Here is a 16,079-nt window from a genome sequence, read left to right on the forward strand (position 1 = left end):
GTCTCGGAATCGAACAAATACATGGAAAACGACAATCACAATCGACAAGGACTTTGAATGTTGGAACGTTGAATGTTCTAAGTTACCCGACGGGAGCATCTATACACGCAATAAAACAGTAGTACCTCTTGAATAATAATTAATTCTGAGTACCTCAGTAAAATTGAATAATTAGAATTTGCCAATTGTTTAACTTTAAATATTGTTTTACTTCAAAAACTACGATCAACTAACTAAATAAATAAATACTATAAAAAATAATACTAAATAAATAATTTATTTACACATTACTTAACCGTCACAGACACAATTCGAATATCATCATATGGCTTATCAGTTTTTACATTGGTCTTAACATTACTAATATTTTGAACAACTTCCATCCCTTTCACAACTCTTCCAAATACTGTATGTTTGTTATCCAACCAAGGAGTAGGAGTCAACGTTATAAAGAACTGACTTCCATTCGTATTGGGCCCTGCGTTTGCCATAGAAACTGTGTAGGGTCTATCATGCTTTAAGTGTGGCCGGAGTTCATCTTCAAATTCGCCACCCCATATACTTTCGCCACCCGTACCATTACCAGTCGGGTCACCTAAAATCAATCAATAGACGAAAACTTTTGTCAAACGTAGCAGACAAAAATTGGTCGTACAGATCATTCCAAACCCTTTTTTCAGTGCGTCACAGATTATCGAATTTTCTCTAACGCATTACAGTTTGAAGTGACAAAAAAAACGTAACTCTGTGATTATTATACATTGAACTTAGAAAATTATGTAAAACGACTTATACTTGGTTGGTTGGCGATTACAATACTCTACCTAGATAACCAATTAATGATGCGAATAAAGATAATTTGACACAAAAGTTATCGATAGTGAAAGTATTTCCACAGTATCATATTATGGTAAAATGACAATTGTAATTTCTAGGTTAGTATTTTTCAGCGACGTAAATATAAATATTTTATGTCATTGGTATATTCAGACATTGTAAAGTGAAATTTGATTTTATATTTATTTATTTTTACATTAAAATAATTTAAATATTAATATTCTGGCAAATATTTGTATAAATATTTATGTTTATATAAATATAAATATTCTGACAACTATCAGATTTAACTAAAATGTCATGTAATGATTTGTGACATTCTTAAAATCATATATGACGTCAAAATTAATAACGCACTGAAAATAGTATATTGTACAACAAGAGAGAAAAAAGACATATTCCTCACGAGCGCAGAAGTTTGTTGGCACGAGCCGAGATACGAGGCGAGTACCGCAAATCAAGCGAGGGAGAAATGTGTCGTTTTCTCACGTGTTGTACACTGTACTTTTTCTATGGATGCGTTTTTGTCAAGAGTTCAAACTTCAAAATTAAATAATTTAGGTGCTTTTATGTAGATTATATGCCAAAATGGAAATAAAATACATATTATTAACATATTCTTTTATTTATTTAAGTTTGTAGTTACCAGTTATATTTGACCAGTTTTGAAAGGTAATTTTTGGTAAGTTTCGATTTGATACATTTTATTTGACAAAAATATTTGTGTTTGTATTGTGCATGTTACCAAGGAAACCGCGATTCTACGTATTGAACCCGTGAGAAAAAATATTTCTCACTGCAATAGCCGACTTTTCTCACAGCCTGAGAAATTGTTCGTTTTGAATGTATGTAAGTAGTGAGAGAAGTTGCACATTGTATAGCATCCATAGAAAAAAGAGTTTGGGATCCACTGTACTTAGTCTGATACTAGCAGACCTAGATTACTTTCAAACTTTCTAAGTCTACATACAAGTAAGTACTTGTAATACACTACGATATATTGTAAGACACTTCGAGAGTTGTGTCTTCAATTAACGTTTATCGACTGTGCTTTTATGACAATCATTATTTAACTGTCTGATGTTGTTTTTACATGACTTGGGTAACGAAAAAGAAAGCTGGTGGGTATATCCCAGGTGAAAGTATAAGGTAGAAAAAAATCTTATCAAAATTGCCTGCAAACAAATGACCCAGATATATGAACATATTTATGCAAGATCAAATAGAGAAGTAAAAATCTAGTAACTAAAGCAAAAAATATTTCTTGGGACAATAAATGCGAAAATGGTAAAAAACCTGAGAACAAATAGAAAAGAAATGAGTATACAGAAGAGATTTACTAAAAGAAAGATATTGGATGGATGCGGTTTTGAAACAAGACCGCAATTCTCGAACACAAGTACAACAACATAGGAAGTGGAATGCAATGACGACAATGAAATAACAGTACAGAAGACGAGGATGCAAAACCAACTATAAAAAATTGAAAGACATGCGGACCACAAGGTATACCGAACGAATTACTAAAACACATCCCACAAGTATTACGGAAATTACTAGCGTATATTTTCACCTTATTCTATAAAGGACATGACTAACATAGGAGTGGACAAAAGAACAAATTAACAACATCTACAAAAAAGGAGATAGTTCACTCCCAAGAATCTATGGAAAAATAAAAAATAAAATAAAAATAGAGATGACGCGACATTTAGAAGAACAAAATAGCGTGTAGGCAGCTCCTGTGTAGACAGCATATTTTCTCTAAAGCAAAACATATCCGAATGAGGTGCTCTCAATGTGGAGAAGAAAGTGTTGCAATGTGGGCATCCCAAGCGAAGACGATAGATTGTACACGAAACACTTCACTGACGACCAAGCCATTCTAGCTGAAGAAAAGAGAGTGATATGTATGGTTCTCTGGTCGATTGTAGCACACAGATTTTGGGAACTTCTTCTTCTTTTTATTTGTCGAAGGACCAGCTGAATTCAGCACCTGCAAGGAGTAATCTTTGCGAGGGATAAGGAGAGGATAATAGAGAATTAAAACACAATGTTTATGAACTAACAAAAAATAGGTATATTGAAGAGTTGAGTTATCGAAGAATAAATGAGAGATAGCAGATTGATATTATAAGTTTAAATTATATCGCAGTTTATCCCGCCTAGGGTTTTTGATAGAACAGCAAACCGTCTACACGTAATGGCAACACCGCGAACTTGGCGAGAGGTAAATGAATAAGATGTAAATAGGATTATCGTTGTACTTACAGTTGATACAGCTGATATTATTTTACTATTTGGCACTATCACTTACTGCCTAGTTGATAAGGCCACAGACATTAATTATCTTGTTATACTTGAGGTGGAAATAGACAAAAACTACATTATTTGAAGCTTCTTAAATGCGGTGTCCATTCGACGATGGTTGAAAACAGACAGACTTGTAGTTAATAGTTGGGCAACTTTTAGTTTCGTTGTTTGGCGGGAAAGATAGTTGGCGGGTATATGGGTAAGAAACTAGTTTTGAAGGGACAAGTACAAGGTTCTAATATGTTGAAATATTGAAAATATTTGTTAACTGTAGAAATGTATACAATATAGACTATATGCTTAGAAAACTGGAAGAGGAGTACATATACCAAGTGGGGCCTCACAATTAATATACGAAAAATCGAGTATGTAAGTACATACTTAGTTGTAGGAGAAAAACCAGAAAGCCTACAAACTGAAACGGAAACTATAAAACCAACAGAAATCTTCAAATACTTGGGAGTCCAAATAACATCAATAGCAGGGATTAATGAAGAAACACCACTACAGTTTATTCGCATAAGCTATTAGTCCAGGGTAATAAGGATTTTCTGGGGACACTCAAAGATCCAGGTAGCTGACTACTTTTTTAGTTATTGTAGACCTATAGGAAGAAAACCTATTTGTTTCCTGCCTAGAGTTCGCGTCCGTTTTTTAATTATTAACAATTTAGTGCAAAAATCGCGATTTTTTCGATTTTTTGCACTCCATTCAAAAACTAAATAGTTGCCATAAAATTACAAAATTCAGATTTTTAGAGCATTGAAAAACCTTCAAAATGCCGATTTTTGAAAGTTAAAAAGTTAATTAGTTGCTACGTAAACTGCAAAATAAGTGAAAATCGTTATTTGTTAATAACTTTTACTAAAACTACCTTAGAACTTTAGTGCTTCACCCAAAGTTGGATATTGGGGTGCTTAACAAACCCTCGAAATTTGAGACTGATCCATTAATTAGTTTAAGAGTTATTCTATTTGTTTATCCCAGAGACCTTTATTTTGCAATAAGATAAGACAGAAGATAATGAAGATAGAGCAATTCTGAGTATGCCAAATGAAAGTAGAAGAGTGATAGTATCAAAATGTATTAAAAAAGATAAAAAAATGATTAATATAATCAAAAATCCTAATGCCAAATTTTTAAAATTTTGTAGTTTATAAACATTTAGAATAACTTTAAAAATGTCCGTAGAAACAATCTTTTTATATATTCGAAAAGATAGTATTTTAACACGAATTTTCAAATAAAAAAATTTAGCCTGGGCTCATTTGGGACAAAGTTAGCCATATGTTTTTTTAATTCACAGCTAATTTGTTTATAATAATTAAGGAATCTCATTAATGCCATTTTAAAGAAGGGGATTTGTATTTTTTCTTCAAAAATTTGCACAAACATTATACCTTTACAACACCCTCTACGATTTTTCAAAAATGTAGTGCAAACGATTACTAGGAGGAACCTACAAATCCAGCGAGTTAAAATACCGAAAAAGCAATTTCAAACGAATATAATTTGCTGTATCTCCGGGTCAACTCAATGGACTTTGATCTTTCTTTTTTTAATTGGTATGCAATTTTTACGTACATTACAAATATGCAATGTGTTTCTAAATTTATTAATTAATAAACAGTTTAATTTGTTTAAACAATTCTTGAAAAAATATTTTTTTACAAAAATCTATTTTTTTAATTATAGTATCATTAATGATCACAGAAAAAGTTAAAGTACACTTTAATAAATAAATGATTTTTATTAGATAAATATTTATTAAAGATAATTTATTTATTAAAGTACCTATACCTTAACTTTTTCTATGATTAATAGGGATAGTATGATTAAAATCATTAATTTTTGGGAAAAAATTATTTTTTCAAGAATTGTTTAAACAAATTAGATTGTTTATTAATTAATAAATGTCTAGACAAATTACATATTTGTAATGTATAGAAAAATTACATACAAATTAAAAAAGAACGATCAAAATATATTAAGTAGATCCCGAGATATAGAAAATGATAGTAGTTTTAAGTTGCCTTGTTTAGTTTTTGAACTCGTGCATTTGTCGGCTCCCAGCTCCCCCTTCACTTACCACGACTAGTCACCAGTTAAACTACATTTTTAAAAATTCGTGTAAAATACCAGCTTTTGTAATATGTAAAATTACTTTTTTTACAGACAATATTTTTAAAGATATTCTAAATGTTTTTAAACTACAAAATTTCACAAATTTGGCATTAGGATTTTTGAATATATTAGATAATCTTTTTATCGTTTTTTAGTACATTTTGATAATATCAATTTTCTACTTTCATTTGGCATACTCAGAATTGCCCTATCTTCATTATTTTCTGTCTTATGTTATTGCGAAATAAAGGTCTCTGGGATAAACAATTGGAATAACTCTTAAAATAATTAATGGATCGGTCTCAAATTTTGAGGGTTTGTTAAGTACCCCAATACCCAACTTTGGGTGAAACACTAAAGTTCTGAGGTAGTTTTAGTAAAAGTTATGAACAAATAACGATTTTCACTTATTTTGCAGTTTGCGTAGCAACAAATTAACTTTTTAACTGTCAAAAATCGGAATTTGGAAGGTTTTTTAATGTTCTAAAAAATTAAATTTTGTAATTTTCTGTCAACTATTTAGCTTTTGAAAGGGGTGCAAAAAATCGAAAAAATCGCGATTTTTGCACTAAATTGTTAATAATTAAAAAACGGACGCGAACCCTAGGCAGGAAACAGGTAGGTTTTTATCCTATAGGTATACAATAACTAAAAAAAATAGTCAGCCACCTGGATCTTTGAGTGTCCCGAACATGGTCTATTTCTAGCTTATTACCCTGGTCTATAATATGCACTTGATGTACACATTAGTTGACAACGATGTCGTCACCAGAAACATAGAGATGGCTTTTTAGTTCAGTTTTTGAATATTTTTGGATAACAGCTACTCCTATAATAGGGATCTTGCACATTTTTTTTATTACATAATAATGTTCAGTTTTATATAAAAATGAGATTTCCAAAATTTCACGCCTCAAAAACTCATAATAACTTAGAAGTACAAATTTAAAGTCTTCTTTATCTTAAAATAGTTCAAACGACCCGTGACGTCACAGAGTTTAACTATGTGGTTCCGTTTACGGTTATATTTAGGTATATTCTTCTTCTTCTTCTTCTTTAGTTTATTGGCCTCCACCTACTTGGGTATTTAGCCAGCTAGCCGTCGCGGAATAAAGGAAAAATATTTACATTCTAATGACATTTATCGTATGTCATTGTAATAATATATACCAGTTTGTTGAGATTGGACTTTGATATAGTTATTGAAGGAAAGGAAAGAAGGTTTACTATGGAAAATAAAACCATTTTGTAAAAGTACAAATTTTCTATGAATAAAAAAATGAATAACCATTTTCAATTTTTTTTTTCTATGAATAGTTCAAACGATCACAAACACTTGTAACGTCACATACTGTATTTTCTACTGACGTCTATAACGTCTAATTTAAAATTATACACAATTTTGTTTACTTTGTTGGTGCAAAATGTAAAATATAATCCGATGACGTCACGACGAGTTTTGGGCTGGCTGGTATAATTTGAATTTTTAATCGTCTTTAGGGGCCAAACGAAAGACAAACAAAACTTTTTTTGATACATGTTTTAAATTAGGTTCTGTTGTGATTTATAACATTTTTTTCGAATTTAAAATTTTATGCAAGTTCCCCATTGCGTAAATTATTCATTAATTTAATTAATACGATTATTTTTTCACTATCTATGTATTCATTATATTCTCCGGTACACAGAACAAGCAAAAAGGGGTTAAAAAAATATGTAGCAAAAGAGAATACTGAACGATGCTTCAATATTTTTTACCAAAACACCTAGACATCCATTATATTTGATTATTAAGATCCATAAAGAGTTACTATTACTACTACATAACTATGTGACTATAATATTACCTGTTTGTATCATAAATCCTTTAATAACTCTATGAAAAATATGTCCATTGTAATACCCATTTTTACTATGGACACAGAAGTTTTCTACTGTCTTTGGAGTATCTTTTATAAATAGCTTTATATGAATATCTCCAAAAACAGTGTGAAGAATGGCATTCTCGTACAGCCTCTGGACTGCGGGATTTTCTGCAGCCGCTAGAGAATCCTCTTTGGATGGTTTTTCATTAAAGACGTCTCTATCTTGATCACTCTGTAAATCATCAGGTTCTCGACGACTAAAGAGATAGAATCTAGACTTTTTGTATGCGGTACAAATAAGAGTTGGATCTGGGAGTATGGCGTCTAAAGTTGGGTTGTTTGAAGCTTCTATTTCTAATGTAACAGCTGCTTTTGACTTTTTGGCTGAACCTGCAATATTAATAATGTATCAGAGCTATTTTTTCATGAAAAGTAGCATTTTATTTAGTTACATATTAGATGATTCTATTTATCAAATGTTTATGTTATCAAAAAGTCTAAATGACCTGAATATATTTTGTCGACAATAAATCCAAAAATTTAGTATTGATTGACATATAATTTGAATTGGATTGAAAGAAGCAGGGGCGTAACAGAGGCCCCCGCAGCATGAAACTTGCGGGGCGCCCCATCTTGTCGTCTGATATTATGTAAAAACATGTTATTGTTATATTATTTTACGTTGTGTTTAAATTTAAAAACATAAATTTCTAAATAGGCTTATTCGGCAAATGAATTATCTCATATCTAAAAACTTAATCCTTTCCGGTCTCTTTCCGAATTTTTATGGTGACGACAATAAACTATAATGCTTTGTACGTGACTATTGAAAGATTTGAGAATTGCAATTTGTCGAATTTTAGAACAATATTTCTAAATCTAGAAATGGGTTTTCTCTTTAATCTTTACCTACGTTAAGTATTTCGATACAATTATCCAGAGGCGTAACAGCGGCACCCGAAGCATGAAACTTACGGCGGGACCCCAATATGTCAGGGCCTCCATCTTGTCGTCTAATATAAAATATATAAAAATGTGTTGCTATATTATTCGCGTGCATACGTTTTTTAAGAAGTGCAGTATTGAAAATGAAGTTGCCCATCCGAATTAATAAAATTGTAGATATATTCGCTGATAGTAGTGCACGAAGAAAGTTGTTCATCTCATAGAATAATACTATAATACTATGTACTAATGTAATCATTTTGTTCTATTTTACTCTATACCAATAAAGCTGAAAAATGTAAGGCGTCATAAACAATGCATAATGTATTCATATAGTAACTCAGTAAATGACAGTTTTGAAGTGAAATTATCAGCGTCACGACGGACGTATTTGCTTGACAATTTGGATTTAGGTTCTAGTTACACTCCACTTTAAAGTTGGACTTACGCCGTTGGTTGTTTTTACTTCGGGGGTGAAAAACATACGTTTAAAATAAGTCCGGAAATGTATAAATTGGCTAATTATAAGCAACTTTTGTTCTATAGAGTTTCTTTATCTATATTAATACTTTTCAAGTCATTTGTGAGTGAAAATGTTTATTTTTCAACAAAAAAAACACGATTTCAGACGGTTTTTTCGCAAATAACTCAAAAATAAGTATTTTGTTGATTTAAATATTAGATACCGAAAAAATATTTGTAGCAAAAATGTAGCTTATAAGATACAAAAAAATGGTGTATGTACTTATTCATGAAGTCCATCGACACAGTAAAAGCACAGTTGAAGCTCATGAAAAATTATTCTTATTGGTCCAATTCCAAATCGAATATTTCAACCTGAAATAACCAAAAAATAAAGCACTTTTCGGGAAAAACTCGTTAAAACTTTTTTGAATGTTTAAAAAAAAGCTTTATTTTTATTTCGTATAAAAGTTTCTAGTGCCAATACTATACGAGTTACGCTCAAAATAAAGTTGGCCACTTTTTTGGTAAAAAAAAATCGTGAAAATCTCCCACTAGTTCGCACCCTAAATAAAATTTATCGTTAGCGCTCTACCATTTACACACTTTAAATATTTATTGTTTATATGATCTGTAAGTTTGACCGGTTCAAAGTTCTTATTTGTGAAAAAATTTGGTTTAGTAGTAAAAAAAGTTTTTTTTATTTTGGAAAAATGCGCTTTTTTCAAAATAACTTAAAAAGTATTAGTGATACGAAAAATCTCAAAGAGTAAAGAAATGTAGGTTTTGCTTTTATAAATATTTTGGCTTTATTTTGTTTTTCTGTAAGACAAAACTTGGTTAAAATTTGCATAGCTATACTCGTGATTAGTGACTCGTTCAAGCCCTTTCAACTAGAACCCTTTCAAAAATAAGCACTTTGGACCGTTGAAACTTACAGGTCATATAAAAAAGATAAGTAATTTGTAAAGCGATAGTGATTAGTTTCATTTGGGCTGCTAGATAAGGGGAGATTTTCCCAATTTTTTTACCAAAAATTGGAATTAACTGTATTTTGAGCGTAACTGGCTCAGTTTTGATGCTGGAAACTTTTGTAAAAAATAAAAATAAAGCTTTTTTAAATACTTTAAAAAAGTTCTAATGAGTTTTCCCCGAAAAGTATTTCATTTTTTGGTTATTTCACGTTGAAATATTCGATTTGCAATTTAACGAATAAGAAAAACTTTTCTTTTGAGCTATAACTTTTCTTTTACTGGGTCGATAGACTTCATTTTTGTTTTATTTTTTTATAAGCTACAATTTTGCTAACAATATTCTTTTCGATCAAATACTTACTCTTTGAACTATTTGCGAAAAATCGCCTAAAAACGTGGTTTTTGTTGAACAATAAACATTTTTACTCATAAATAACTTGACTAGTATGAAAAGGAAAAAAGAGAATTGAAATATGTTCTGTGAATCACTAAACCAAAATTATACAGACAACAACAGAACGCGGAGAAGTCAGAGACATATTCTACATGCCAGTGAGATTTGAGTTACAAATAAAAGACACGAAAGTATGATAAAGTTGAGAACGATAGCTAGAAAGACAAAGCTGAACAGGGAAATGACATCTTATCATTGATTTTTACAAGGGTTTTCGTCTCTGCTGTTTCTAGCATTCTAGCATTATTATCATAATCTTTAGCAAATAGGGACCGGAAGTAGTATGCTCATCTTTTGACTTTCGTCAAAGTAGTAAGTACATCGTAAAATAAGTTTCTTCAGTGCCGATATCAAATAAATATAATTATCGGTAAGCATGGAAAATAATATAAAAATAATGGGATTATCTGATTGAAATAAGAAATAAGCAAACATATTTACTGCATTTAATATTTTTAATACGCCTTACCTTGGTAGAGAGCAATATTTAACATCCGTAAATTTTCATTTTTTCCTATGATCTTAACACACCTATTAGTATGTATATTTACAAGTTTAATACCCAATAACGTAGCGTACATAATGAAATATCCACTTTCGTCGAATATTATATTGGCCAACTCAAAACTATCCGACTTTTCCAAATCCCTCTCTACAGCCATCCGTCTACCAAATTCCATGTTTGGCAGTTGCTGTGTTTTGTGCTGATGATCTGAGAACCTTGGCAATGATTCATCCAAAACTAAAATCTAAAACAATGTATTAAAAAAAAGTAATGTTCAAGAATATTTAACAAAAATAAAGAAAATACAATCACTTACCAGTTTACCTTTCAAAAAATTAAATACCCTAATTTTTCTATCTGTCGAAATTGTTGCAAACTTTTTTCCATCATTGGAAAAAGCTAATCCTGTTGGAACAGTCTTATTTTTGGCGAATTCGAACAGATCAGTGTCAAGTTTGGAATCAAATCCTATATTTTTGGGAACACCATAGTCATGCTTGCTTCCATGCCAATATTCTAAAATAATTTATAGCTGAAGTAACAATTTAAGATGCACCCCATTGTAGTGGAATAAATTACCCTTAAGTATTAACCAAAAATCTTACAATATAATATAAATAAATATGTTATAGTATAATACACTGCGATTCAGAGAAAATGGGCCACCCTCAAAATGGGTCATTTTTGATGTCTCGAGTTTCCTAAACCTGGTGTCCAATTTAACAGGTTAAGCCCATGGAGGACACGTGTGTCCGATTTGAAATTCGCCGTTATCATCCTTACACGGACGCGAGGACACGATTTTACGCAGTTTTAACATAGAAATGTGTTCGCTATGGCTCTGCAATATAGAACGTTGAACCAGGTTCAAAAACGCATAAAATCGAGTCATCGCGGCCGGGCACCGCGGCAAAAATTTAAGTCAAGAGGACACCAGTGTCTACCGCCCAGGTGAATTTCAAATCGGACACGGGTATCTGCGTGGCGCTTAACCTGTTAAGTGATTTTTTAATATCTTATAGCCTTATTCTGTAACAATATTGTTGCTAGACAAATAAATTGTCATTGTATACCGGGTGTACCAATCAAACTCTGTTTTTTCTCAAAGTTCACCACACCCTGTGGAATATTTTATTATTTACAAAATACTGAAATTGAAACCTAACTATACCCTCAGGTTTTCTTAACATTCTGTTTTTTGATTCATTTGCTTGTGTTGGATAATAAAAAAGTTAGGTACTTTATGTTCTTCATCAATACAGGGTGTTTCTAAATAAGTGCGAGAAACTTTAAGGGGCAATTCTGCATGAAAAAATAATGACCGTTTGCTTTATAAACATATGTCCGCAAATGCTTCTTTTCCGAGATACAGGATGTTGAATTCTTTCTTACAAACTGACGATTTATTTATTGATTTAAAACTGGTTGAGATATGCAAATGAAATTTGGTAGGTTTTAAGAGGTAGTTATTATACACTCTTTGACATGCACTTAAAAATCTTACAAACTAAAGGGAAAAATAGCATATTTTATGAAAAATGTTTATATTTTTTAGTATTTCTGCAAATTATTCTGAGCATTACTTTATTACTTACCAACCATGCCTTTCTTGTCAGCTGATATCACTACATCATATTTGGGGTTATACTTGATCAATGTAACAGGACTGGTATGAATTTTTTCAAAAACGGTAAGTGCTTTTCCATCTTTCCCATCGTATATATGGATCCTAGCAGTGGCTTTATCAGCAACAGCCAAAGTATGTATCGGTTCTCCAGATCCATGAATCCACTCAATTGTTCCAGGTACAAATTCTAACCTAAAATGGTTAGAATATAAATAGAGATGTTTCACTTACTTACTATATTCATTTTTTGGTAATATAACAATAAGCACAGCAAAAAGAAGAGGTACAGTTTACTTTCATATCTAATGAAATAACCCTTTCAATGCGGAAAGCGCACTTTTTTAATTGTTGATAAAATGCGAAAGGTGCACCGGTGCGACCTCGTCTCATTAACTTTTAATTAAGGAGAGCAGGGCTGCACAGCGCAACTCCCTACTATTTAACGCTGCACTGAAAGGGTTAAGGGAATATAATTTCGAAAGCGTGGTCCATTATAATATGTATCTAGGGTTATTATAGAAGAGAAAGGTTAGGAAGAGTGGGAACTGAATGACAGATTGGCAAAGGGAAATAAAAAGATGGGAAGACTAAGAACATTTATGAAATCCAAATATGTATAGAGAAAAACAAAGTTAAGGATATATAAAACTGTAATAAGGCCCACAGTGACATATATGGTAGCGAAGTATGTACAATGAAAAAAGCAAATAAGGAGAAATTGGAAAGATGGGAAAGAAAAATACTAAGAGCTATATATGGAGGCAAAAACATGGTGGAAGAATGGATGCTATGAACAAAAAGGGAGCTAGAGAAACTGTATAGAAACCCAAGCACCAGTCCCTTCATAAAAGCACAGTGAGTGAGGGGGATAGGGCATGTGATGAGAATAGAAAGGCAGAGGATGCCAAAGATAAAAAAAATTTTAAAACGGGGCCCAATGTATGGTATAATATACTATAACTATAATCTGTATAGGTATATAAAATTCTCCTGTCACAGCGTTAGTTGCCATACTCCTCCGAAACGGCTTTACCGATTTTTATGAAATTTTACACAAATATTCGGCAGGACTGAAAAGTTGTTATCTGAGAAAATAGAGAAAAGAAAATAGGAAAGTCCCAGATAAAGAATCCAGTATTAGATGTAATAATAAACACTAATTTAAATCTTAAACTTTCCTTATTAGAACCCCTTTCTGTTAACATACTAAATCTCTGCCTTTTACAATTTATAAGGCATAGAGACAACGAATATAGAAAGCAGAAAAGGATTCTACAATAAGCAATCACATTCTGTTTTCATTCATCTAGGTTAAAGGTATGAAAAAAGGTTCTTAGTTCTTACAATCTGAGTAAATTGTCTTTCAATTCAAGTTGTTATAGCCCTCCCAAACCCTTTTTTCAGTGCGGCACAGATTATCGAATTCTCTCTAACGCATTACAGTTGGAAATGACAGAAAAGAACGTACCTCTGTGATTATTATACATTGAACTTAAAAAATTATGTATTCCTTGATGAGTATTTGCATATTAAAAAGGATTTCTACCATATATGAGGCGCTCAGAGCAACATTGGCCTAAGCCACAAATTGAACATTTTTAGATTAATATATCAATAAAAGCAGAAGCATTAAATCTTCAGATTAACAAGGGTCTACACAACCTACCTCTATACTTGGCTAAATGGCGCTACATAATTTGTAGCACCATCCCATAAGCATAATGTAAGTATGAAGGCAAATATTGCATTTATCTCAAAAACTTCGTTTCTGGGGTTAAGCCACTGTTGCTCTGAGTGCCTCATATGTATAATTGATTGGCGATTACAATACTCTAAATAGATAACCAATCAACGAGGTGAGTAAAAGATAATTTGACACAAAAATAATTGATCATATTATGGTAAAATGACAATTTTAATTTCTAGGTTATAAATTTGTCAATGACGTAAATATAAATATTTTATGTCATTGGTATATTCGGGCATTGTATAGTGAAATTTGATATTATATTTATTTAATTTTACATTAAACTATTTTAAATATTAATATTCTGGCAAATATTTCTATAAATATTGATGTTTACTAAATATAAATATAAATATTCTGAAAACTGTCAGATTTAACTAAAATGTCATGTAATGATTTGTGACATTTTTAAAATCCTATATGACGTCAAAATAAATGATGCACGAAAAAAGGATTTGGGATCTACTATATCTATTTTTCATACTCCCAAGTGATAAGGGGGCTTTTGAGTTTACTCCTCCTGGTTTAAAAAAGGGTATAGTTTTCTGTAAACTTCTTGACCATACCACTCACTTTTCTGATTTATTAAGTCTTATCTACAATGCCTGGTTTCTATTCAAGATGTGCAAGTACCTGGAGGGGATACGAGAAACGATCATGTGTGAATAGCGGAGAAATATTGCAACTTTCTTAAATAATTCATATTGTCAATTGAAATTGTCAAATTGACGTATATTTCATACCTACTGTCATTGAAGAAGAAAAATTATATATTGCTCCACAATATCGATATGATATGCAATTAATATATAAAGTTAAATTTAATTAATTGTATTTTGCTTGAAGTACTGCATTTTAATAACTAATTTTATTTACTACATACAATTGTTTACGTTTTAATAACATAACCTGAATCTGACTTTTTCTTCTTATTATTTTTTTGGACGATGGCTTTGACAATTATCCAGTAACCAGGACTAATATAATTGGCCAATATAATTAAAACTGCGAAAAATGTTGCTGAGCGTAGAAACCAGGTGTCGCTTTGCCGAACTTGCACGGTCCCAATAAAACACTATCACACACACTATGGCAGATTCTCCCCTATTAACAGGATTCAAGATACTCAGAAATGACGTTAATCATTCTTATGTTCTGGTGGATATAAACTCTCTAAAATTGAAGCACTCTTTGACTGAGTATAGGGGACCTTTAACTTTAGTATTTATTATTTAACAATATTAAGATTTTTAGGTAAATTTAATTTATTTTAACCATTTGTTTAACATTTAGTATTTAGTTTAGCATTTTTGTTACATCTTGTAAAATATAAGGTGACTCTGGGTGATTTTGTCCACTTTTGTAAAAAATAAGTGGGAGTGCATTAGGTGAATTGTGTTTTTGTTGACTACACATCGTAGGTGGAGCCCAATCTGAATACGGTCAAGTATCACCATACATTTGACAAAGTCTCGGGTTAGGATATTCTATTTTTGTATAAATAAGAGTGAATAAATAAATAAATAAATACCTAATCATGTTGATCATATCAAAATTTACTACATCAAAAATCTTCAGCGATCTATCAACAGATGCTGAACAAAGCAGTGTTCCTTCACAATTGCAGGCTATTTTCACAATGGGTCCTAAATGACTTCTAAAGTGTTTCACGAACTCGATGCCATTTTCCATTTTTTTCCAAAATTTGATGTGACCATCACAACTAGCTGTGATGATAAAATCTGTGCAAGTTACCACAATATGAGTAATGACGTCTCTGTGCATGTAGCTCCTCTCATATGATTCTGCAGAAGGTAAACTGTCCAAATAAAGCTGTTCATGTGGTAATACTTTACGTTTTTTGGGCTTTTCGGCCTCTGGTATGGCAGGCCCGATAGCAACATCTTCATCAGAATTGTCTTCCTCTTTATTACTTCGCTTTTTACCTTTTCTTTCTTCAAAATCTTTGTTTTGTAAATGCTTATGCTTTTTGTGTGAATCTTCTGGTACATCCTGGTCTGAATCCTTGTCCGATTCATCTGATGAATTTTTAACCACACCTTCTGATTCACTCATTTTTAACTATTTTTATTAAATATTTAAAATAATATATGTATATTTACATTTAAACAATTTAAAGATATTTAATTTTTTAACCTCACTTTCTACTATCAACAAATATTTAACTGTCAAATTTCTGGATCTAGACAGGCATACCAACATATA

General features: G+C 31.4%; 1 protein-coding gene across 1 annotated transcript; it reads right to left on the minus strand.

The window, feature by feature from the left end:
- Window positions 1–258: 258 nt before the first annotated feature.
- Window positions 259–16,036, minus strand: LOC126880012 (peptidylprolyl isomerase domain and WD repeat-containing protein 1). The gene is made up of 6 exons (XM_050643528.1): window positions 15,385–16,036; window positions 12,075–12,298; window positions 10,796–10,995; window positions 10,444–10,723; window positions 7,122–7,529; window positions 259–595 (listed from the first exon to the last, which is right to left on the minus strand). The coding sequence occupies exons 1-6, from the start codon at window positions 15,927–15,929 to the stop codon at window positions 288–290; spliced, it is 1,965 nt and encodes a 654-aa protein (XP_050499485.1). The 5' UTR covers window positions 15,930–16,036; the 3' UTR covers window positions 259–287.
- Between the last annotated feature and the right edge of the window lie 43 nt (window positions 16,037–16,079).

Source organism: Diabrotica virgifera, chromosome 2 (assembly GCF_917563875.1).
Source record: "Diabrotica virgifera virgifera chromosome 2, PGI_DIABVI_V3a".
Taxonomy (NCBI): Eukaryota; Metazoa; Arthropoda; class Insecta; order Coleoptera; family Chrysomelidae; genus Diabrotica; species Diabrotica virgifera.